The sequence below is a fragment of the Meleagris gallopavo genome, chromosome 4 (assembly GCF_905368555.1).
Source record: "Meleagris gallopavo chromosome 4, MGAL_WU_HG_1.1, whole genome shotgun sequence".
Classification (NCBI taxonomy): Eukaryota; Metazoa; Chordata; class Aves; order Galliformes; family Phasianidae; genus Meleagris; species Meleagris gallopavo.
The window spans coordinates 62,657,751-62,682,133 of record NC_139407.1 but is presented as its reverse complement, the minus strand read 5'-3'; the positions used below and the strand labels follow the sequence as shown (position 1 = coordinate 62,682,133).

At 35.0% G+C, this 24,383-nt stretch overlaps 1 protein-coding gene across 1 annotated transcript in view; it reads right to left on the bottom strand.

The window, feature by feature from the left end:
- POLN (DNA polymerase nu) overlaps positions 1–24,383 on the bottom strand; it is an 88,657-nt gene that overhangs the window by 42,603 nt on the left and 21,671 nt on the right. The window contains exons 15-17 of the mRNA XM_085223610.1: positions 13,931–13,988; positions 12,331–12,408; positions 11,711–11,825 (exon numbers count right to left, since the gene is read on the bottom strand). Coding sequence (XP_085079736.1) covers positions 11,711–11,825; positions 12,331–12,408; positions 13,931–13,988 — 251 coding nt within the window. The remainder of the gene's footprint in view (positions 1–11,710; positions 11,826–12,330; positions 12,409–13,930; positions 13,989–24,383) is intronic.

The following is a 24,383-nucleotide window of genomic DNA, read 5'->3' as shown; positions in this document are numbered from 1 at the left end:
AAAGCAAATTGAGTGTTAAATTACATTAATATTAACTACTGCAAAGTCAGCTTTCAAAACATAAATACTTTGCTGCAAAAGTAAAACTGTTAAAATATTCAACATCAACACCCATGAGCTGTTTAATTCAGACCCTAAGATGTTTTAAAACGCTGATTGGAGAAGGCAAACTGAACCTCTTCCCTGAATTTCAAGGTGAAGGGGTCATGGGTGGAAAGAACAGACACAAGAGTGGGTGAAGAGAAGCGACAGCAGATTAAATCACTGCATCAATGCTTTTTGAAAAAAACATACTGCAATACCAGAAGCCAAAATCTAGATTGAGCACCTATATATCAACAGAATATATATACATATTTATACTCTAATTTGGGGAGGCTGCTCTGCTTAATGCAAAGGCAAAACAAACATTACAGCTATTGTGAACATTATATTTGCAAATGCCAATTTCCAAGACTTTCCTGTCAAAATCTTTTGAGTATGATTTATTTTGTAAAAATTTAACAGTTACTACAATTATTCATTAATGAACAGACATTTTCACAACTGATGGCTGTTGTGAGAAGAAAGAAAATCTCAATCTAGAACTAATGCGTTTTGCCTAATGCAAACAAGCTTGATTTTAAATGGTGACAATTATTCAGAACAATGATTTAAACTGTTACTGTCACAAAAATCTAGGTGAAAGCAATCAACTTCATCATTAATGATATTCCTGTCCCCTACGTCAACACTGGAGACATAAATTGAGGATTAAATTACAGCTGATATCACAATGTTTTCGAGTAGATATGAGACTGACTACTCCCAAACAAAGAATATTAGCACAGAAAAGAGAAAGTGAAATGAAATATGCAGAGAACATGGAGGTTGTGTTTCAAGCTACTCACAACAAACTGATTCCAACGCATCGTATAGGAACAAAATTAGAACACTGACTCTATTTCACCCACTCTAGATTTTAATAATCGCAAATCTATCCCTACACAGCTGGAGAAATATACCCTCTCATGCAATCTAAAGAAGAAAAAAAAGACTACTGCTCTTCTGCAGTAAAAAGAATTGTTAAAGCATACATTTTTACATAAAGTAGGGGCTGAGCAAGTAGAAACAGAGGAAAAGATGTAGTATTTGATGACAAGGAAACAACACGGTTTGGCAATGGAAAGACAAATACAATTTCAATACATAACAAGTGGATTACCTCCAATAACAACAAGGCAATATTAGTTGTGCTGTGAAGTGTGCTGCTGAGATTTTACCCAAGGTAGTTAACTTCATTTGGTTACCATGTTCAAGAAACTTTAATTTTAATTAAATTTCAATTTAATTTGAAACAGGTACGGAGGTAGTTCATTAGAATGTTGAATAGACAAAATACCCAAACTGTATGAAATGAGGCCATTCTATGATTCTATGAGGCACTGACTATATCAATTAAAATTACCATTCATCTCCTGAAGCAGTGCGGTTAACTAGAAAACATCACACATCCATACTTTAAAACTGTTTTACCACTTATACGTGGCACTGCAATTTAACAGCCTGGTGGAAATAATCCATGGGCCACATTAAGTCAGTAATTGTGTCCAATAACTCTCTGGTCCAGAGCTACAGCTCTGGATGGTATCTGCACTGCTGAATTGGTCTCTGAGTGACAACAACCAGAAACATTCATTAAATTAAAATAAAGGTAGCGTCTCACACTGTTTTTTCTTTGTTTGTAACCATAACGTTAACCCTATTTCATGACCAAAATTAACTCATATTTCTTGACCACGATACCAGCAGACCTCAGATTGTGTTGTGGCACAGAGATTTCAGAGCTAGTTTAAAAGAAAAAAAAAAAACTAACTAGCTTTGCTAACTAAAACTGTTCAGTTAAACAGTGCCACTGATTCTGTAGTGCAGTACTACAGCTGCAGGAGCTGCAAACAGTACAGCCTCATTCACAACTGATTTAAAATCTAAGTTACTGTTAAACACCAGCTTCATAATAAATGGTATCTCAACAGGTAGACACTGGGCCGCAGCACACCTCATCCTGAATGTGATTTGATTTGGAATGCATGCCTTCCCATTTAAATTGAATTTATGTGTATCTCTGAATTGCACACATGTAACAAATTCTTAATTCCTCTCTCATTACCAGTAATACACTGAATAAAAAAAGGAAAAATACATTATACAAAATGAGATATTTTTGGATATTCAGCAGAAGTGAAACAAACAATAAGGCAATGGATATTATTTACTCAGTTAAAAATAGTGCAACAATGGTTTCTTCAGATTATTCAATGTTTCAATAAAGGAGTCAGAACAGAAGCCTTGAAACTAATTAAAAATAATAATAACATTGTTACAAAACTGAGTAATCCAATGCTAATGGAAGAAGCTAACCCTTAGAGTCATCCAGCAGGTAGCATTGACCTCCAGATGTTCAGTGGATCAGTACTGGCTGAGCTACATGGCCAAGCTTCAGAGCTGAAAGACAACATAGTCTTGCATTTCTGAATGCAGGATTCAGCAGAGAGATTCAGTGACATGTATTTAAGGTGACTGTGATATCATACACATAAATAATTGTCTCCACTTTCTTCAAAGGCAATATTCTTAATATACTGAAGATACTTAAGGTTCCCCTGAAGTAGTCAATGGTAAAGAGCAAGTATGTTCATAATTTATCTTAATATCACAAACCAGAGATCACAGTCCTATATGGACTCAGTAGCATGGAATGCGAGTAACCTTCAAATTCCAAGAACAAAAACTTCTAATGTATGAAGTGAAATACATTAATCAAATTCATTTTATGTAGATTTGACGTTAAATTCAAAGAAGTGGAGAAAGGAATCAAAAAGACCACAAGTGTTAATTTCTGATTAGAAGAGTGTGAAATAATCTGGACCACCTAAAAATTCTTTAGACAAAGATGAAGCCTTAAGAATCCTAAGCTGGTATATCTCATTATTTAGATAATGATTAAAAGCTACGAGAGCCCTAACAAGAGGGAAACAACCGCAGAACCCTGTGGCTAATTGGGATGAGAGGACTGGTAAAGTCGTACCTATTTCTTTGATAGAAGTCCACCTTGATAAACATAATCACTTCGTTGTTCTTTAACAGCCTGACAAAAACCCAGCTGATGTGTCTCTATTAACGAAGACTTCTTTGAAAGTTTGCTGATAATACTTTCCTAAAAAATAGAACCATAAATAAGAAGCATTTGGACAACACTCAGATTTACGGTGTAATTTTTAGGTAGTCCTGTGTGGAGTCAGGAGTTGGAACTGATGATCATTTGGGTCCCTTTCAACTAAGGATGTAATATGATTTTAATCATAACTGTTTAAAAAGAATTTAGCTACAGATGTTGGTTTTACCTCCGATAAATCTATTTATCTCATTGATGTTTGGATTTTCTTGTTATTTGACATTAACCTTGAATTTAAGTCCTAGAATTAATACTAATATCTTAAGGGGGTTTTTTGTTTTTTTTTTTTTTCATTTCAAGCCTGATGTCTGCAGTTGTAAGTAATAGTAATCTAAGGGAGCAGGCAGCTTAACTCAGTGTTTGCAATAGAATATATTTATGTGAAGTAACGTAAACATGATAGTGTTTTGCTAACACTAGATGTTTAATCTCTGTGATTCAAAAGATGCATTTTAAACAAATTTGTATGAAATGGGTACAGGCAAGTGCATATATATTTAGTTGGTCTGCCACCAAGCATTTGCATGCTCAACTTAATCTTTTTCAAACAGATCCAGCACACTATCTTTTTGTGTATTTCAGCCTACAATGACTTATTTTGATTTATTTCAGAAATATCCCAAATCCCTTTGCTTATTTCCTGTGTTCTTCACAACCCAGCAGGGCATCAACAGCTAGAACCATTGTTGCTCTATGTCTTGAATTTCCAAGTCGCTGGAAAAACAAGAGTCCTTATTTCACCATAGTTCCCAATGGACCAAATGCCAGTGCACAAAAGTTGGACTCACATTAACATTATTTGATATAATCAGTTCCTTGAGTCCCCTGCTTGGCAGACTGTAATTCAATAAAATTTCCTTTTCTACCTAGAGAAAGACAGTCGCTAAAGAACAAAACAAACCTTTCTGGTACTGTGTTCTTTTTATTCAAATCTGGTTGAACTTCTCTGCCCTTTTAAAGAAAAAATGAAAGACTTTTGTTTCTCTGATATGATAATCCCAAATAATTCTGTGATTTGCTTCTCTCTGGGCTTTTTCTTGAGTCATTTCCAAAATTAGCATGTCCCTCTCTTACAAAGCAGTTTGCTATATATTACCATCATCCCACACACACATCAGCTGAGGAAACGGACTTTTATATTCAGTACATTTTCTTAACAGCCTGCAGTTCCCAAGATTATTTGAAATTAAGTGTTCAAATTCCTCTGATTCTGACACAGATAATATAATGTAAATGAAAAACTCTTCAAGTGTCAGCCACCCAAGACTACACTATAAAAATGGAAATTTTTCAGAATGATTAGTGGTAAATAATTTTTCTTATTACTCTTATTTTAGGTATTACCTGCCTTTGCTACAAAGAAATAATGAGTTACAACCTAGATAGGGCAAACTATTTTCCTAAATCCATTAGGACTTATGACAAATTCATCTATGTAGAAACAAAGAAGATGAATGGTTGCAAACATATATGTAATAACTTGTTGATGCCTGCCATTGTGTGCTTTAGGAATAACTTATTAGATAAAAGCATGAATCAATAAAGAATTTTCTACAGACTTGAACATAAAGCAGGGACCTGATCACTAGGATGATGCTCATCTCAGAGACGCAACCCTGCACTTATATTTTGACCAGCTCTCTACTACACAGTCCCAGTGAAAGACCAACTTTTATCCTGGCAATTCCACAAGGAACTATGCAATCTAGACTACAATATGGAAAATGGAAATGAAATGGATGTGGATTCCTTTATCCAGATCTGTGAACCAACCCATTCCCCACCATGAAGTGGCCCCTCAATCCTGAATATCCTTCAATTTTCTGCATAACTCAAGGAAGACATCTCCTGAATATTCAGTAGGCTTCTGAAACTCTCCAATGTGCACACGTTCACCAGAGAACTCTTCTGAGCACACATGATCTCTTCTGTGATGCCTGACCTGACCCAATCTAAGAGATGTAATCTAATTACTTCATTATTTACACGCAGTCTCTGGTTCTCACATATAGCTTTTTTGCTTTTTTATTTTGTTAGTATGAGGTGGAGGGGGTACCACTTTCAAACACTTGTGCAGGTACTGAGGGCCAGCAGCTTAGTTCTTTCTTCACTTAGGGGGTTTCATAGACAACTGTTTCCCAACAGAATTCTTTAAGCAATCCACTCAGGATCATAAGGTCATAAAATTGTAATTGTGAGGGAGACTGAAAAGTCACCCATTATTCTTCAAATTACCTGTCTGATTGACTCATTCCTCCTCAACATTAATATTCCACAGCTTTCATAGCTAACTCATCTTCATATTTATCAACCTTTACCATTTAAAAGCTCTATTTAACATAAACATCTCTTACAACAGCATATACTCATTCATTATGCTTTGTTCACCTCCCGCCAACTCTGCTACAAACTTTTATATATTTGAAGAGCTTTTTCATGTTTTTTTTTTTTTTTTTTCCCCCTAAATCATATCTTCTCTCAGCTAAACAAATCTAATTTCAGCCTTATAATCTTGGTGAACAGCATCTCAGCTGCAACAAGAGAAGGTCATGGTTTGTTATAACCTTACTCCATAACTTTCTGGAAGCAAACATACAGATGTGAATACTAAGGTTAAAAAAAGTTCACCTGAAGTCCCCAAAAATCCAGCCATTAGATAAAAGCTACGCACTATAGCCATTTGAAAAGAATGCTATCAATCTGGCAGGTATCTTCAGGTATTTGTTTAGACCACATGGGACTGATTGTCCTTGTCATTCGGTTCCAGCTTTTTAAGAGAAATTCAAACAAACTGCTGAGATTAGAATTTCTCTTTAGTTTCTCTTAGATGGCTTTGGTCTGCATATAGTCTTTTTTTTTTTTTTTCTTCCTCACCCTTTGAGATGCATACTTTGGCACTATGCAATGAACTCGGCAACCCAATACTGGCTTTTGTATTCTATTTCAGGTTCAGGAACCTAAAACATGGGAAGTAAGTCTGATTTCCAGATGTCAGATATGTCATGTTAAAACATCGGAACACAGTGATGAGGCTTTCAAGCTTAAAATGACTAAGCAAGTTCCAGAGCCATAAATAATGTAGTGGCATTTGATGAAGTAGCACTATCCTGTGATACATACAGTTCTGAGGGATCTCCAGTTCTCTTAACTCTGAAGCAGCAGGAAAAAGGACTTATCCACATATTTGTCTGCAAGAAGCAGACAAGAAATTGCTTGAGTCATAGAAACTCTAAAGCAGTACTATCTCCAGTTAAAAAAGCATGCAAGCAGGAAAGCAGAACAAAAATCACATTTATGCAGTTGAGTTCTTAGCTACATCAAGATCCTCTTCCTGGATTTTTATGCAATATGGCCAATACCAGTATATACTATGACAGAGGAACACCAGCCTATTGAGAAGAGTGACAAATGAACAATTTGAAAGAGATTTGGCAGAATCAGAGTCATTTAGATTCCAAAAGACCTTCAAGATCATACAAGTCCCCCGCTACATCCCTTAGTGCTACACTCACACATCTTTTTAAGCACCTTAAGGGATGGCAACTTTGCCACCTGCCAGTGTAGTCTGTTCCAGTGGCTAACCACTCTTTCCATGAAGAAACTCCTCCTGATATCCAATCTAAACCTCCCCTGACACATCTTAATGCCACACTTCTGCATTCTGTTACTTGTAATCTGAAAACAAGGACTGGAATCCTCCTTGCTACAACCTCCATTTAGGTAGTTTGAGATAGCAATAAGCACTCCCCCCCCTCGCCCGCATCCTCTTCTCCATACTAAACAGCCTCAATTTCCTCAGCTGCTCCTCACATGCTTTGTCCTTTCACCATCTTCATTGTAGTTATTGTACCTCTAATAAAAAAAAATAAAAATCATAGAAACTATCTAAAAAATTGAATATATATTTTTTTCAGCTTCCATCTTTGACATTTATTTTAAAATATGCCCATTAACAGCATTTTTAACACTTTAAAAAATATAAAATATAAAAAATATTTTGGAAACGCTAGATTAACGAAGCGAGATAAATTTCATTCAGGAATTTGTTCTCATTTGCACGGCTTATGGCAGTTAGTCTTGGGTGGTCAGATAGCTGCCTAGACAGTTCTCATCTTAGCACCGTGGTAATAGTTGGACATTTCCAAAGGACTGTCACTGTCAGAGGACATCATCACAATGCAGCACAAGGTGATCTTCTAGACAGCTGGAATTAGTTAAGTCAAGAGTTTTCAAAAGTAGAGGCAAGCTTGAAACTTTACTCTCATTTCAGTACCAAATAGATCATTAATGTAATGCACTCTTTGTGTTGTTGTACTAGGTGGTGTTGAACTGACATTTAAGACTTTTAAGTAGGCCACAATATCATATGACCCAGTAGATAATGTAGGTAATATCATGTTCTAATCATTACAGACAGGATAAGAGTAGGAAGAGTACTTAGCATATACAAGTGAATATTAAAATCTAGTGATATCATCTTAGCTTAAGCTGAGGCATCTGTTAGAGGATTAGAAAATATACTGGATGTACAAGGCAGAGATAAGTCTGGGCTTTGCACTGACAAAAACAACCAACAGAAGCAAACCTACTGAAAAGAGGCCAGACATCTTTATTTTACTCCTTAGATTCCATGGAATTAAATTCCATGAATATTATTTCCATGTCTGAAAAGCAAAACATGAGACTAAGCCACAGATTACCCACAAGCTCATGAAAGAAAGCAGTTAACACCAACCTTTGAAATTTTTATCTGAATAGCAATTTCAAAACACTTATGTCAAATAGAACACACAATACTTAAAAACAACAACTACTATCTAGAGCAAACAACATTTACAGCAAACTGCAGGGAATTCCAAATCAGCAGAGTCTCCATTACTTCTAAAATGAGCTCTCTTGCTAAGTTAGCCACAGGAATACAAGATTACAGTCTCATCTTGAAGAGAAGATTACTTCTCAGCTAGGTCTATTGCACATCACACTGAACCTCAGCCTCTGAGTTAGTACTTTCCTCCAGTCTTTTACCACGATGCACAGACATGATTTGGGTTGACACATGCTTCTGCATCTCTAGACTGCACTGTCAACAAGTGTAATGATGGCATAAGAATAGATGTTTAACAGAAACATCAATTCAACAGGTTTCAAAGGCAGACACAAAGGCAGAAATAGATGGAATCCTGACAGATCACGCTTAATAAAATTAAGACAGTAAAGCTTCTATACATAAGAGATCTTAATTAAATTGTAAACTCATGCATCTAACCTCTTTACAGAAACTGCCCATCACAGCTGCCAAATACTATTAAAAGCCTGTATAGGTTTACTAAAAGATTGGATTTCAGATAGAAGGCTTTATCCTGAAGGACAGGTAAGGAATAAGAGAAAGATTGAGCTGCAGAAGTCATAAAGCTTAAAATATATAAGTGAAAAACTAGTATAAATCTTTGTCTGACTCTGGGATGTGGCTTGGGTTTTATATTGTTCAATAATAAAATATTTACTGTTTATGCTTTTTATTATTTTATTATTTTTATGTTTTATTTACTATTTATATTATGAACTGTATTTATTATATTCATATTTATGAATCTTTGAAGTTTGGTGACCCTGCCTGTAGCAGGGGGGTTGGAATCTGATGATTCTTGGGGCCCTTCCAACCCAAGCAATTCTATGATTTATTAGTCTAAGGATTTTTAGATACCAAACACCTAAATAGATACCAGCTGATATATATTCAGAAGCTGGAATACTGTTAGATATTGTTATTAACCATCTATAATAGCTGTTTCTTCTGAGAGGAAACTTCACAAACTGACTCATTCTATATACGCTTCTTTCAGAAAAAGAATTTTTGTCAAGTTTTTCAAGTCATCTGTTATATGTCAGAAAATATTTACAAACACCAACAATGTCAAATTCCTTCAAAAAGAATAAAATATTTGGTATATCACTTGGTTTATCCCTTGCACAGATTTTAAAGCTTCAGGATCAAGACCTAATACAAGCCAGGTGACCAAGAGGAGTTAAAATGTTTCTCATTTATTTTGCTCTTCCTTCACCTAACTTGTTTTAAATAGCAATGGAAGAGGTGTTGGGGGTAGAGAGCTGATATTTTATGCAAACTACAAGACTTCTTTCCTAAAAACATGTGAATGTCATTATTTATTATGTTTTTAAAGCAACGTAGATTTGTATAGCTACTATGTTACACAATAAGTAAATTCTGTTTCTTCAGACTTTTTAAAATAAGTTCAGATAACTAGATAATTATTACGTAGTAAATATTGTTGTTCTCATAACTTCCTAGCAGTGGCTACACCTGAAACAAGGATAGAAAGTTGTTTCTCTGAACTGCTTTTGTCTTTGTAGATCATCACATTAAATCTAGTGGTTTTTTTTTCTCATGAATTGAATAAGTACATAAGATACATATCTATAAAGATAAATTAGGTATTAAATAAAGAGTCTCTATATGTATTCAGTTGCTCAGTCCATATGTGAAAATTACTAAAAAAACTAAAAAATAAATTTCAAAACTATATTGTGTTAACCATACAGTCAACATTTCTCTGAAATTTGAATTTGCTCTGCCATATCACAATTTCCCTAGCAACTAGTCACATTCCACTGGTTTAAAATTTGCATTATGAAAGATAAAGAAGCATCCGGAATGGGAAGATAACTGATTTTGTGTCTTCTCCCTGGTGATAAATAAATTAAGGACAAACCCCCAAAACCCGAAGGTGAGTTTAGTAGGAAGTGATCCAATAAGAGGAATTAAATTTGTCAGAGCAATTGAACATCTACAGGAAGCTGCTCACCCTGGACCTACTTTGTTCTCAATAGCAAGAAATCAACACATCAGGAGGATAACAGACATCCAAGGTTAGAATAGATGAAACTCAACTTTCATTCTTCTGTAATTATTAACAGTCACAAAATAGATTCAATAGTTCAAGTATTAGCCTTCCTGAAGTTTAAAGGAAGAGTCAGCAGAATCGTTATATAATAATTTTGTAGACACACTATGACACTTCTGTCTGATAAAAATATTTGCCTGTAATATTTCATTAAATACAAAGTTACTGTGTAGAAACTATAAGAGGTTGACGGCTGCCAAGAGCTGCGAGGTTGTTGAATAGAATAGTATTTCTGGAGCCATGCCCAGAGTTGAGGCAAAATTTGACTCATCCTCACGCATACATTTGCAGCATATCTCTAAACTAAAATAAGGATTTAACTCCATCACGAGGTTCTAATGATATCATGTCAGAGCTAGGAATTGATGATAGTATCAATAGAGGCTAAGGGACTCTAGAGAAACAGGCAATCTTGCCATAGCTATACTCACTGAGACACCTGTGACCTTGAGTTGTGTTGTCCCAGACTATACATGCATGTTAGCAAATTAATTATAATTTGATCACCATTTGGTTTATTTTTATTACTTTGGAGTATATTATCAAATATCACAGTGGGGAGAAATTTAGGAATTGTAGAACAGGGATTATCTAAATCAGGACTGATTAATTCATATCTATTTTTGCTTTCATGTTTTTCAGCTAGCAATCTTCCAACAAAAACTGCAAAAAAAATTAAAGAGTGAGAAGCAAGGGAAATATAGAAATTGCATGACACTTACATGACAATTCTGTTCTATCTGCTTGCATTCTAATATATACTTATTGGATCTTCATCTGTCTTGCACGTTCGAACTGTAAGCTTCTTTAGATCTATCCCGTCACTTATTGAACAGTCATGTATTTTTTTAGTACAATGTGAATCCCAGTCTCAACTAAGATTTTAGGCATCATTATGATAAAAGCAATAATAAGAAATATCTTCATGCAGGTAAGTAACTAATATTTCACTGCTTGGATAGATAATGATTTGGTCTGCATGATGAAAAGATCAGAAAATAATCTGGAAATTGAAGTTGTTGGTTTTTTTTTTAGATAACTGGAGTACCACTTTCTCAAAGTATCACAGAATCCATCAGAATTGCTCCAAGCAAGCCCACGAGCTCTAGAGACTGTTTCTTGCATATATGTAACTTGATGCCAATACTGCTCTTCTAATCAACCAGCTTTTAAAAACGCTTTTACTTTTACTGAGAAAATATGTTCTGTAATTTTTCAGTTACCCTGTTTAACTGCTACTCAGGAAGTATTGATGAACTATAACACAGTGAGAAATTTACCAACACATGCTCTTCACAATATGTTATTGCACTGGCTTTAGTTACAAGGCTTAAATCAGCCAGCTGAATTACAATATGGTGGCATATAGCAACAGACAGCAATGGAGAAGAAAAGGCTCAGTAAGAGAAGGAAGTCTATAGTTTCCAGCATTAAAACAGCATTAGAGTAACAATAGATATTGTGGCTATTGTGGCAAAATACTGCCTTTTATTATCACTACACAGGAAAACAACAGTTCAAAGGGTTCTTTTTTTGGACAGTAAATAGCCCAAAATGCAACATTTGCTCTTACCACTGAGAAGCCAATGAGGTAAATATATCAGCGGTTTCAGGCTCTTGGAATAGTTTCAACAGTTCTGGTTCAGCTGATAAGTCAGCAAGGATCCTTAATTCAATTTGTGAAAAATCTAGAAAAAGTGTCAGAATAAATCAATTGCTCTAAAATATAAATATCCAAACTATAAATGTATATATAGTATATATTATATATTATATATACTATATATAAAATAAAAATAACCAAACTACTACGAAACACAAATCATTTTTTCTTGCTCAAAAACGATAAAAAAAGCACCAAAAAAACACAAAAACAAACAGCTGTAGAAAGTGTATCCTTAGAAAGTTACAGTCCAGCTACAGATTACAAAGTACCTGGCTCCATTATTACCTCCAGGTGTCAATTCATTTTATTAGCTCTCTGTTGCTACTGACAAACACTACAAATAACCCACTTCCAAATCATGCTAAGTCGTATACATCATATAACAATATTAATTGATGCTAAGGGATTTTATAGCCTTTTAAAATAAAATGCCATGCAAACAAGATGAGAAGAAAAGATCACAGAATGGAGAATATTAATGAGAATATTAATATGTATGAGAATAATAATAATACATATTATCTTACCTGCTGCTAAAAACGTATATCCTTTCTTTGAAACAAATAGTGCTCGTGGGGAAATGGTTACTATTTCCTCTTCTTTTCCTAGAGAGGAAGTAGACAGATGTACCAGATCCCAATCCAAAAATAGCATTGCAAACCACAGCAGGTAGTAAATGCCTCACCCAACACACAATTAAGAATATACAAATGACAACATAAATATCCTACCAACTTCCAGCAACACAATTATTTTACTCATCATTCACGTACAGCATCTTTATCTCTACTATCCTTGCATTACCACTCATTTCTCTTTTTTTTTTTCTCCCCCCTGCACAACCAAACCCTTTCCAAAACTCCAGCTAACAAGCAGCTGAAATAAATAACATAATTCAGAGGTCACTTAATAAAAGAGGCATGCAAGTAAGAAAGGTTCTATAGAGCTGATCTACTTATAAAAAGTATTTTATCTTTGGATATGCTGCTTCAAGGTGTTAGTAAAAAATTCTGAGTTACAGGAAGGAAAGGAGTACAATATTAAGAACACACAGCTGATACAGGCATCCAAGCGCTAATGAATTAAGCTCTCTACAATATAATAAAGCAATAATATACATTGACAAGGTATTTAAACAGTATTTAAACAGTGTACTCTCTGAAAACTACTTGTCTTGGTGTAAAAACCAATTATTTATTTCAAACCACCATCATTCATCTGATCAGATTACTGACAGCTGATAGTATGAAAGTGAGGGAAATAAATGCCTCGATATAGGAATGAAACACAAAAATGTTTTTTGAGAAGCACATATAAGATCACTAACAAATTTGATTGAATTATCTCCAAAAAAGCCTACGTGCCACTATGCCACAGATTTACACAGCTACTGCTCACACTTTTAAAAAACATTTAAAAATCCAACAACATAAAAATAAGTCAGGGAGATAAAATAGAAGTACTGTTAAAGTTTTACACTGTTTTTTAACAGTCTCCTGTCTTACAATTTGTATTATATCAATTGGAGGGACAGACTAGCTGTGAAAAGGAAAGCCTGCTCTTATCTATGCAACAAACAACACTTCCCAGCTATAAATGCTCAAGAAAGCTTATCTGGCAAATCTCTCCTATTAGAATCTACTTACATGACTTTTTGACTTTGTCACTTAGGTCATGCTTTTCTACACTCTGAATCATCTCCTTTAAATCCAATTCCATTACCAAAACCAACAGATCTGAATAAATACTGGCAATTAGTTGTGAGCTTGATTAAAAAACCCAAGCTTTACCATCTCCTTGGGAAAAACCTTGTGAGCCGAATGCACACAACGACACCTCTAGAATGTTTAATGAAGATGAGTAATTTCCAACTGGAACAGAAGGAATAGTGAGATTGTCCAGGGAAAGAAAATTCTAAATGTTTAAGACTATTCAGATTTGGTGCTGAAACAGCAAACTTTTCTCAAGCAGAATGAGCAAAAAGCAATTTTTTAAAATGTTAAGGTACAACTGTCCATCAATAATCCATTCTACTCTTTTGTGTTGGAGCTTTTGGTCTGCCTCAAAATAACCCAGTAAGATAAGGAGATGAAATGAGCGTTTCATGTTTATATTAACATAGCTTACCTTTTATGTACTGTTTCTTTTTAATTCTCACTGGATGTTTAGAGATACCTTGAATGTTCTACAAATAAGAACAAAAATTGCTTAGTAGGTGAAAGTTTATAGCAACATTTGTGAACAGTTTATAAGAAGCATGGAAACATTCGTGATACTACTGCCAACAAGTTTTTTGTCGTAAGATTAAACTTTCTGTCTTTCGAAGGAATCTTCCCCATTCTGTACCAAGTTCTTTTGAATATTTGACCTTCCTTGACAATTGGAATTGCATAAGATCAATTTCTCACCTGCAAATTTTACAAATGCTAATTTCTGGGCACACGATAGAATAGTCAGTAGCACTTTTTTTTTTTTTTTTTTCTTTTCTTCCCGATTTCACCCTGCATTTTTCAATATGGAGCATTACTTTCAAGAAGAAAATACATACAAACTCTGCCTTAAGCTAAGCAAAGGTATTATCCTCCATACCCCCAAACATTTTCCTAACTTCTATTCTCACTGTTTTGAAAACCATAACAAAATAGGAAGCAGCTGTTTATTAAGTACCACATATCAGTCAAAGGTAAAAATGAGCAGTAAGTTTATCAACAAGCACAATTCAGGACAGAAGATTACTAGACTTTGTTTAAAGATTCATGCTCACACATCTACAGTAAAGTATGAAATATGTCACATGACAGCTTCCTTCTGTTATGTCATTATGCTTCCTTGTCTCAAAAGGTAACAACAAGAGAAAATGTGTATGAATCTCAATTTCCCTAGTTCCAAGCAATTCATTTGCAAGTGGTTCAGGAATTAGATGAAAATATTATGTAATAAGGTAAATTCAGACGAAGGGAATAGTGCTATATAATTTCCTAATAAGCAAACTACATTTTCTATATAATTTTAGCTCAAAATCATTATACATCCCTAAGAGGGATGTAATGAAACTGCAAAAGTTATTAACATTTGAAGTGGAAGTAAAAGAACAAAGCCTCAGATTAGAACATGATCATTTCTAGTCTATCACTCTTAAAGAACCACAGAAAACGTATTGAAGTTGAACCTCCACCATCAAACTATAACAGAGAGGAAACTACTACATAATTCACATAATATTTTCATAGTGAAGGTCAAGTAGGAACACAGCTCTAAACCCATCAATAAGAAACACTTTTTACCTTTAATATTCTTCAATTTCAGTTGTGTTAATGCTTGCAATGCTATCTGATTACATTTTGAAAGGAAGAGTTACTTGGTTAGTGCATAACACCAACATTTATATTAATAATTACTGATTTCCAACAAAAAAACATGAGGAGGATCAGTGCTTGCTTGTAAGAAAAACATGAAAAAAAAGTGGCCATGAAAGCAAGTGGATCCGTGGGAATTTAGAAAATTAAGTTTCCCTTTGTGCATCCAGACTTGAATGTGGGAACCTTATTTTTCCACATTTAAAAACAACTAAAAACACTGAAGTTATAAAAATTTAATTTTGACTTCAATCATTTTAATGCATGTGATGCAGCACATTATGGAGTTTCCATCAGGTTTTATACTGGTAATAACATTTGCTTAATATAACTTCCAGCACAGAGCTGTTTATGGTTACAATCACAGATTATTTTCTTTAGCTCATCAGATTCAAAATTCTTAACAAGGTGAAGTGAGGATTTATTTCAAAATCTTATAATAGCAAAATAAATCACTGTACTGCCATTTTGATTTCACTGAAAGCATATGCAGGAAGCCTGCTTTTAAAGCAGTTTTAGATGTGTAACAAATAATTCTGAAAAACATAACTGCAAGTGCAAAATGTACTTTCACTTGTAAATTAGTTAACAACTCGAAATTTGAATACATCTTCAGAGAAAAATAAGAAGCTTGGGAAACACGAAATTGGTAATGATCACCTCTAAGATACTGGAACAGCTTAATAAATACCTCTCACCTAAGTTTAAGCATCTTTAAGTTAGTTTTTGGTTTAACTAGCTGTCTAGAATCCCTCTATAGTCAGTAGACAAATACAGGAATCTGAATTTGTCAACAGGAGGTGATTCAATCTATATGTATGAGACACATTTATAGCAGCTTGACCTAAGTCTTACCAGAAAGTGATGTTTTCTAAGATTTTAGATTATCCAAGTTCACGAGATACATTCATTATAGATATTTTAAATGATGGACTAATAAGAAGACAATCGTCCAAAATGAAAATCTTGAGTTGGATAATTAGATGACTATTATTATAATCAAAAGCAGAAGATTGATGTGGCTTTGGTAAATGATTATAACAACCCTGGACTGCATAACAAAACCTGTATTTATGCTTTATGTATTTATTTCAAGTGAAAATAAGAAACAAATATTTCTGTTCACAGATCCAATCTGAGATGTAACTGCTAGCCCTGTTAGAAAAATGACCATACATACTGTTAGAAGTTACACAGAAACGAAGTTGTCCTTCTGACCAATTATGCACCAAAGAGAAGAAATGTATTTAAAAGAGTAGTAGGAAAGATGTCTGTGACAGATAACTATTAACACCTCACTAATCCTGAGTGACTAAAAAATACAAAATAAAATCAAACTATTCTAGTGGATGATTAATAAGGAACCTCTACCAATAATTTTAAAAAAAATAATCAGTAGTTGGAAAGAAATTGATTCTCCTGACTCAGTTGTGTTGATGAAAACTCTTTTATATATATAAAAATTTTAAAAAACATTTTCAGAGGTTCCAATAGATAGAAGAATAAATGAGACTAACATTATAGATTCACAGGATCACAGAATGGGTTAGATCAGAAAGAACCTTAGAGAACACCTGGTTCTAACCACTTTGCTGTGGGCAGTGTTGCCTAGGGTTGAAGGATCTTGGTGATCACAGGACATTCCTGAAAACTGAATGAAAGCAAGTGCCACATCCATCTTCCAAGGAGGCCAGAAAGGAGGATGCAGAAAACTACAGGCTAGACAGATCCTTCTCAATTACTCAAATTAATCCTGGAAACTATTTGCGAACACATTAAAGTCAAAAAGATCCAGAGTAGTCAGCATGAGGGAAATCATGCTTAAGCAATGATAACCTCTGTGACAAAATGACTAACTTAGTGGATGAAGGGAGAGCAGCAGATGTTGTTTACCTTGATGTTAGCACAGCTTTCAAAACAGTCTCTCGTAAAAGCCTCATAGACACACAGATGAAGTACAAGCTAGATAAGCAGATAGTGAGGTGGACAGAAAAGTGGTTGAAGTGTCAGGCTCAAAGGGCTGTGACAGGCAGCACAAAGTCCAGCTGGAGGCCAGGCACTAGTAGAGTGCCCCAGTGGCCAATACTGCTCAACGCCTCCGTTAGTGACAGAGATAACAAGACAGACAGCAATCTCAGCAAGATGGTAGACAATACAGAACTGAGAAGGGTGGCTGATGCAGCAGATGGCTGCACTGCCACACAGAGGAACCTCAACTGTCTGGAGAAATGGGCCACGAAGAGTAGAAAAGAATTCAACAAAATGCAAATTCCTGTATGCAGGGAGGAATAACACCATGTGCTAGGGTACTTTGGGAACTGACAGCCAGAAAAACAGCTTTGGAGAACAGGACCTGAGGATTCTGGTGAAAAAACAAGTTGAACATGAGCCAGCAGCAAGCCTTTGTGACTAGGAAAGCCAGCAGCAAATTGGAGTGCATCAGGAAAAACACTGCCAGCAGGTAAAGACAGGTGAGCCTTCCCTCTGCTCAGCACTAGTAAGATATATCTGGATTGTTTCAGTTCTGGGCTCCCCAGTAGAAGAGAGACATAGACATATTAGAGAGAGTCCAGTCAAAGCACCACTAATATAATTCAGGGCCTGGACTATATGTCATTTGAACAGAGGCTGACAGAGCTATTTATCCTTGAGAAGAAAAGGCCGAGCAGAAGACATTATCCATACAAATGCTTGCTCAATGGCAAGGTGTAAAGAAGATGGAGCCAGATTCTCCTCACTGGTATCATGCAGTGGCAGAAAAAGAGGCAGTGGGAAGATAAATACAGGAAATGCCACTTAAAGTGTGCTCAAACACCAGTGCAGGCTGCCTAGGGGGGCTGTGCTACCTCCAGCCCTGGAGATGTTCAAACCATGACCTGAGAAATTTATTTTAGTGGACCTTGCATAGTACATGGGGGGCTGGACTAGATGATCTCTAGAAGTTTGATCCAAAATCAATGATTCTGTGATTCTATGATTTTGTTTTTATAATACCAGTGTTATTGATTATTCTATGTAAACCAGTGCCGAATAGTGGAGAGTCTCCTCTTCACACGATTTCCTGCTGAGCTACAATTGAGGCCTTCAATTAAACGACACAGTGGAAAAACATTTGCCTAGGGGTCAAAACAGAGTCCTTTTTTTTTAAGCATACAGAGTACATTCGTATTTTAATGCTAAAGCACACCAAATATTAAAGAAAAAAAATACTTTGCAGAAATTATCAGTTTTGACACTGCATCTTAAAATGCAACTGAGAAGAAATGTAGATATTTTCTTGATTGTGAAAAATGTATATAAAAGTATATCAAACTTCCAAAACAATTTTGGTAAAACTATATTTACTGTTATATATTATAACAGTATAATTCATGGGAACTTCTTAACTGAATACATGGAAACTTCCATTATTTTTTTTTTAATTATTTTGATCAAGAATAGAAAGCTGAAAAGGCACAGCCTTACAACAGCACACTTTTCATCCAGGGTTGAACTCCCCAAAAGAAAAAAAGCAAGCAGCAGAAGTAGGGAACATACAAGTGGCAAAAAATAAAAACTAAAAAATAATTTGTCACTATAGACACTAGATTAAAACTGTACATGCCACTCCTGATTTCTTTCCTCCTAACTCCTTCATCTGTTCTCACTGCTACTATAATCTATCCTGACTACTAGTCCTGAGGCATTCCTTACGCTTTTGGTATAGCACAGGCTAGAAATCTGTTTTTGTGGTCCTGAGAATACCTCTATTAAAAGCTGCTATACTTTAGTCTATTGCTTCAGGTGAAGATGTTGTAGACTCTTGCCTCTGCTGTTAGGCTCTGCATGAAGAGGCATTCAGAAAGAATGACAGTCTCTCCTCCAGAAAGGACATTCAGAATTGATGGACTCTTGGTGTCTCTGTTACAGCCTAAAATACACAACTTTTTCATACAGTTTTCAACCAGAGGAGAGTAGATTTGTCAACAAAAACAACACCAAATCAAAATTCAACAAACACCATGCTGTTCCCATTTTGATGAGTATATCCTCAATCATTTAAAATTTGTTAAGCTTTCCATTTTTGGTCTCCAAGTTCTACTTCTACATTTCAAACTGATTTTATAAACAAACTTGGTTCTTTCTTAGGTTAAACAGTATGTCCTTTCAGATCTTTCACAAGATTACAGTATAAAGATATACACTGACTACAATAACTTTCAAGTCAATGAGGTTAAAAAACTCTGAATCACAGAGGTACATTTTAATTATTTCATACTCTTTGTCAATTTCAACTCTTTGGTTGTTGTTTATTTCTGTTATATTCCCCTTTCAGTTATTTCTATTAATGCAGCTAGCCTCTATCATTTATAGAAGCAGAAATTGTTGTTTTTGTTTGTTTGTTTAAAATAAGCCAGCAGCCTTCATCAACACTGGTAACTCCCTAGAAATAACTGTGTATATACAGTGACATCTATATTCATTAATAGAAAATTGCTAGTCATCTATCAGCATTCATCCACTAACTGCTCAGATCTGCATGTTTTTGAAGTGTGCAATATACAACAGTAAAAAGCTTTTAAGTTATTGAAACAAATGGGAATGAACAGAAATGTTGGTAGAATATGGACATTTGATTCTGATTAATTTTTGCATTCATCTAAGGGACTTAATTAAAAATAAGAACAGAGACCAAACTTACTCAGTGAAGTAAAATTATCCATTCATAAATTAATATGGTGTGGTTACATCATGAGTGAAGACCAAAAGCTGCCAAGGAGTCAGATGGAGCAGATCTAGGGAAGCAACCTTTTCTCCCAGCTGTCAGTCAGGTTGGTTAAAGTTATTACTTGCAATGCAATTCACCAAAACTGTCTGGCAAGTGCCTCACTGAGAAGTTACACAGCAGAAAAATTGCTATACTTAAATACTTCTATGGGCAATAATTATTATTGCACAGAAATAATTATTTTCTGTAACTTCTGCATGAGACATTTTTAAGATACTCCGAAGATCTAATTTTTAAAATACACATCTCAATAAGTAGAGAAAATACGGAAATGAAGAAGGCCACGAAAGCAATGTTATTCTGCGTACGTACATTCCTAAGCAAGTCTTGACTTATCTGCAATTGCCACCTAGTGGCTAGTTAAAAACCAAACACATTCATTTTCCTGATTGAAAAGCTTTTAATCATACAAGCTTCCAGCAAAGGACTTCTTAACTTTTGGTACTAGTTACAGTTTTCATCAATGGTCAATCATTCAAAGGTGATGCATCGATCCCCTCCTGCCTTAACCAGCAGCACAGAATTATCAAGGGTTGATCCGTTGGTCAAGTGAGAGACTTGGAAATAATTCAACATCTTTCCACAAGCTTAAGAAGCTTTCAGAGTAAATACAAAGGAAGAAGAAAACGACCACCAAAAATACCCAATTCTCACTTTATTGAGTTGACCATGAGACAATTTGAAATCTAGACAACCATTCACTCTTGTTTTCCTCACAAAGAGGAAAATACATTTCTTGATTTGGTAGAAGTGGTACTTAACTATGAGTTCCTACCAGCCATTAGTAGATGCTAATGGTTAACAGAGGAGAAAAAGGACAGCAAAATTGCACAGAAGTCAGCAAGATGACCTCTGTCCTATTCCATCTATCTTCAGTGATCCTCACAAGGCATTATTTATTTTTTGTTCCAAACTCGAGAGAACACATTTGTTCCCAAAACTCTGGGGGAAATTTCTTGACATTTCATGAAAGGATGCTGACAACTGACAATTTTCCACTCATTCACACAGGAAAAACAAACTGTCAACAGAGAAAGACCACTGTAAAAGGGATGTAGATTTACAGAGATCATTGGCTTCCTTCAGAATTTCAGAAAATGACAAAGATTTCAAAAAGCAACAGTCTGAAAACTCAATCTTCCAAGAGAAGAAGTGTCTCTTGCTATACACCTAACTTTTGATTTTCCCCTATAAATCTATTCTCTTTCTATCATTCTTCATTTCTCCTGTTTTCATTTTTTTTCTTGTCAGAAATCAAAGCTTTTGAAGAACTTTTTTTTTTAAATGAGAAACAGGAAAAAGAATGCACGATACTGTTTTTGTATTAGATCAATGAAGCTTAATGAAGCTTATTCTGAGATCAGAATTACATTACATACTGCCCTTGCAAATAGTAATTCAGCAGAAAAGAACATGCTAATACTTCTAACTTTTGAGAGCCTACAAGACGAGATGTAATCTGTGCACTTGAATTACATTTAAATTATTATTATTGCTTTCTCATAACATGAGTCTCCAAGCTTTTAATGATTTATACAAATATATTCCTAGAAATCCCACTGTTGGAATATTTCATGCAAAGAACAGAACATCTTCAAGCAGGACTTAAAATTTTCATCAATACACAGACAGGTACCAACAGCTTCCTAAAAAACAGGCACACATATCTACACGAACGTGAAGGTAGAAGCACTTTTGCAGATTGCTAGAGACTTGATTATTTGAGCAACCAACTTACAGATGAGGACAATGAAATGTCAGTGAAAATGAACTCAGTAGGTCATGAGCTCAATTAGACTCATCAGTGTGGATGTGGAGGTACAGCAACTGACCGTATTCTGTGACTCAGTGATGCTAACGGATGCCAATAACAGAAAGCATAAGATGCCCATATGGGAGTTGAAGCTTGTATGAATGAACAGTGGAAAAATGAAGACCGTGGCAGATTAGAAGTGAATAGCACTATTTGTCTCTTGTAATGAAAATATCATGCTAACATTGCTCTTTAGTTACTATAAAATTGCATGGAATAAGACTACAGAGTTTCAAGAGGCACAACACAGAATACAGATAATCTTCTATAGCACAGTACTCTCATTTATTATTATCACTATAACTACTTAAAAAACAACTTTTAATTTGTATCTACATAGCTAAAAAACTACTGATGTAAACAAAGGCAATGTTAAGTTCTTGCTGTCACCCACAAGCTCCTGTTGTATTCATATTAGGAAAAAAAAGCACAGCTAAATTTACTGTGTTCCAATACAGATTTCTAACAGTGCATAGCTTTGGAACCTGCAGCCATTGTAAAACATCACTGGCAAAAGCCATTCAAATGATCAAAATGATTCAGCACACATCCAACTGCCTGAACAAAGCCCAGTCAATAGCAGCAGGCACTTAAAAGTTGACCGTTTTTACTGAGTATAATTGAAATCCAGTATCTTAGGGATTTAACAGAACTAATGGATGTATGCAATGCCATAATCTCCCAAGCAAAGAGACACTTAACATGAACTTCATCATCTAAACCTCTCTGAGGGGTTTTTGCCAGAAACTAGAGGAGAGTGAAGGAGGAATCAGGCCTCTCAGTCAATTTTTCCACAATGTGCTAAAAATATTTTAGCTGATATTACTCCGAGCTGTACAGAATCCTATGTTTTCTTGCACTGTTAATTTTAATGCTCTCTGTTTTTATGCTTATATTTAGTTTGCAGAAGGAGTAATGACAGACTCTCTTTCCCTGCATTTTTTAAACAGAATTTTAATTTTAAAATAGATTTTTTTTGCATGTATTATTGTACAGAAACAGATTTATACTGGCTACACATTATCTTTCTTTAAATACCACAAAACACAATTATACACACAAAGACAACCTAAATAAAAGACAAGTTATCTCCACGATCGCTTCTATTACTGCAAAATTACAGCCCAGCTGATATCCCAAGCTTTACTGAGCCAGATGGAAAACATTATCATATCAAATGTTATCTATGCATCGGATACACTACACCCACAATGAGATGCATACACAAATCAGAAGCCTTTCTATAGAGATCACCAAAAACATGCATACACCGTGTGAAAGGATACTAGGAGTATATGTGATGCTAAAAGAACAAAGGTTTATGATGCAGAACCCTTATTTGTATAGTTTGATATTGAATTAATGTGATTACCTGGAACATCAGACATCAGTGTTATACTTCTACTAACAGTGACTTCATGCTGTTGTTCTCACACTCATAACTAACAGTGTCTTATTGCAGTGTTAACATAATGTAAATTCTTATCACAAAAGCAACTGAACTACAGTTTTACAACACGCCTATTCTTTCAAGTATCTTTCTCTGTCAAAACAAAAAACAACTGAGGAGTGAGAAAGAACAAATTGAGAACTGTCTCCAATGCTGTAAATGCAGCTCATTTAATTGCTGAGTCCTGGACCTAGAACACATTTCTAAAAATAAAGCAGCAGTAAGAGATTGTAAAAACTCTAAACACATAAAGTGAGATCCTATTTTAGTACTGTTAGTGCAGTCATAACCAGCATGCAACTCAAGAGCATTGAAACAAACTGAAATACTGAAAATTAACAAGACAAAACGAAAATATATTTTGAATGCGAGAGATACCCAGAGAACACAGACCAACTGTAAGAAATGGCATGAATGCTCTGACTTTATCAGCATATCAGAGTGATAGATGTTTGCACCTGTAGAAAATATGACACTGAATTCTTTTAATGCAAAGGTCCAAGAGAGCACATACGCTGTCATTGCAAAACAGCCATTCCTTTTTAGTGAAGTCAATGTTAGAGCATAATTACCTAAAAATGAATTTGTAGCTTAAATGGCACTGAAAGAAACTTTTGGAAAGATGTTTTACGTGAACCTTGAACATATCCGACTTCCCCTTATCCTCAATGCACTCCAATAAACATACTTTTTGAAAAAGAAAAGATGACAAAACGCACTCAAGTAAGACCAAGGCAAACGTAAGATCCACACTATCTGCCCATTTGAAGAAATCATTCATGTTACTAGGTCAGAGTACAAAAACATGCTTACAAAACTGAATACATAATAGTGCAATTTGAAGAGTAGACAAAGACTTTACATTTTACTCTTAGCATCAGCTCTGTCAAAACTTTCTATGAATCGTGGAAGAGAGAGACAAAAGTAGGATGCTTGAGTAGAGGTGAGCTGCCATGCAAACCTGAAGTACCAAGTTGAAATTCTGTTTATGCTGGGACCTAAACTTTCAGGAAAAGAATAAAAAATTGGTAGTGTCACAATGAGATGTGTAACTGCAACACAATGAGATCTGCAATGAAATGCCTGAAATTCAAGAGCTATCCCAATAGTTTTAACAGCCTGATTCTCACAGTCTGTCTTGCACAGTGTGCATGTGTGTGGGTATGTTAAGGACGTAAAACCTATTGAAATAG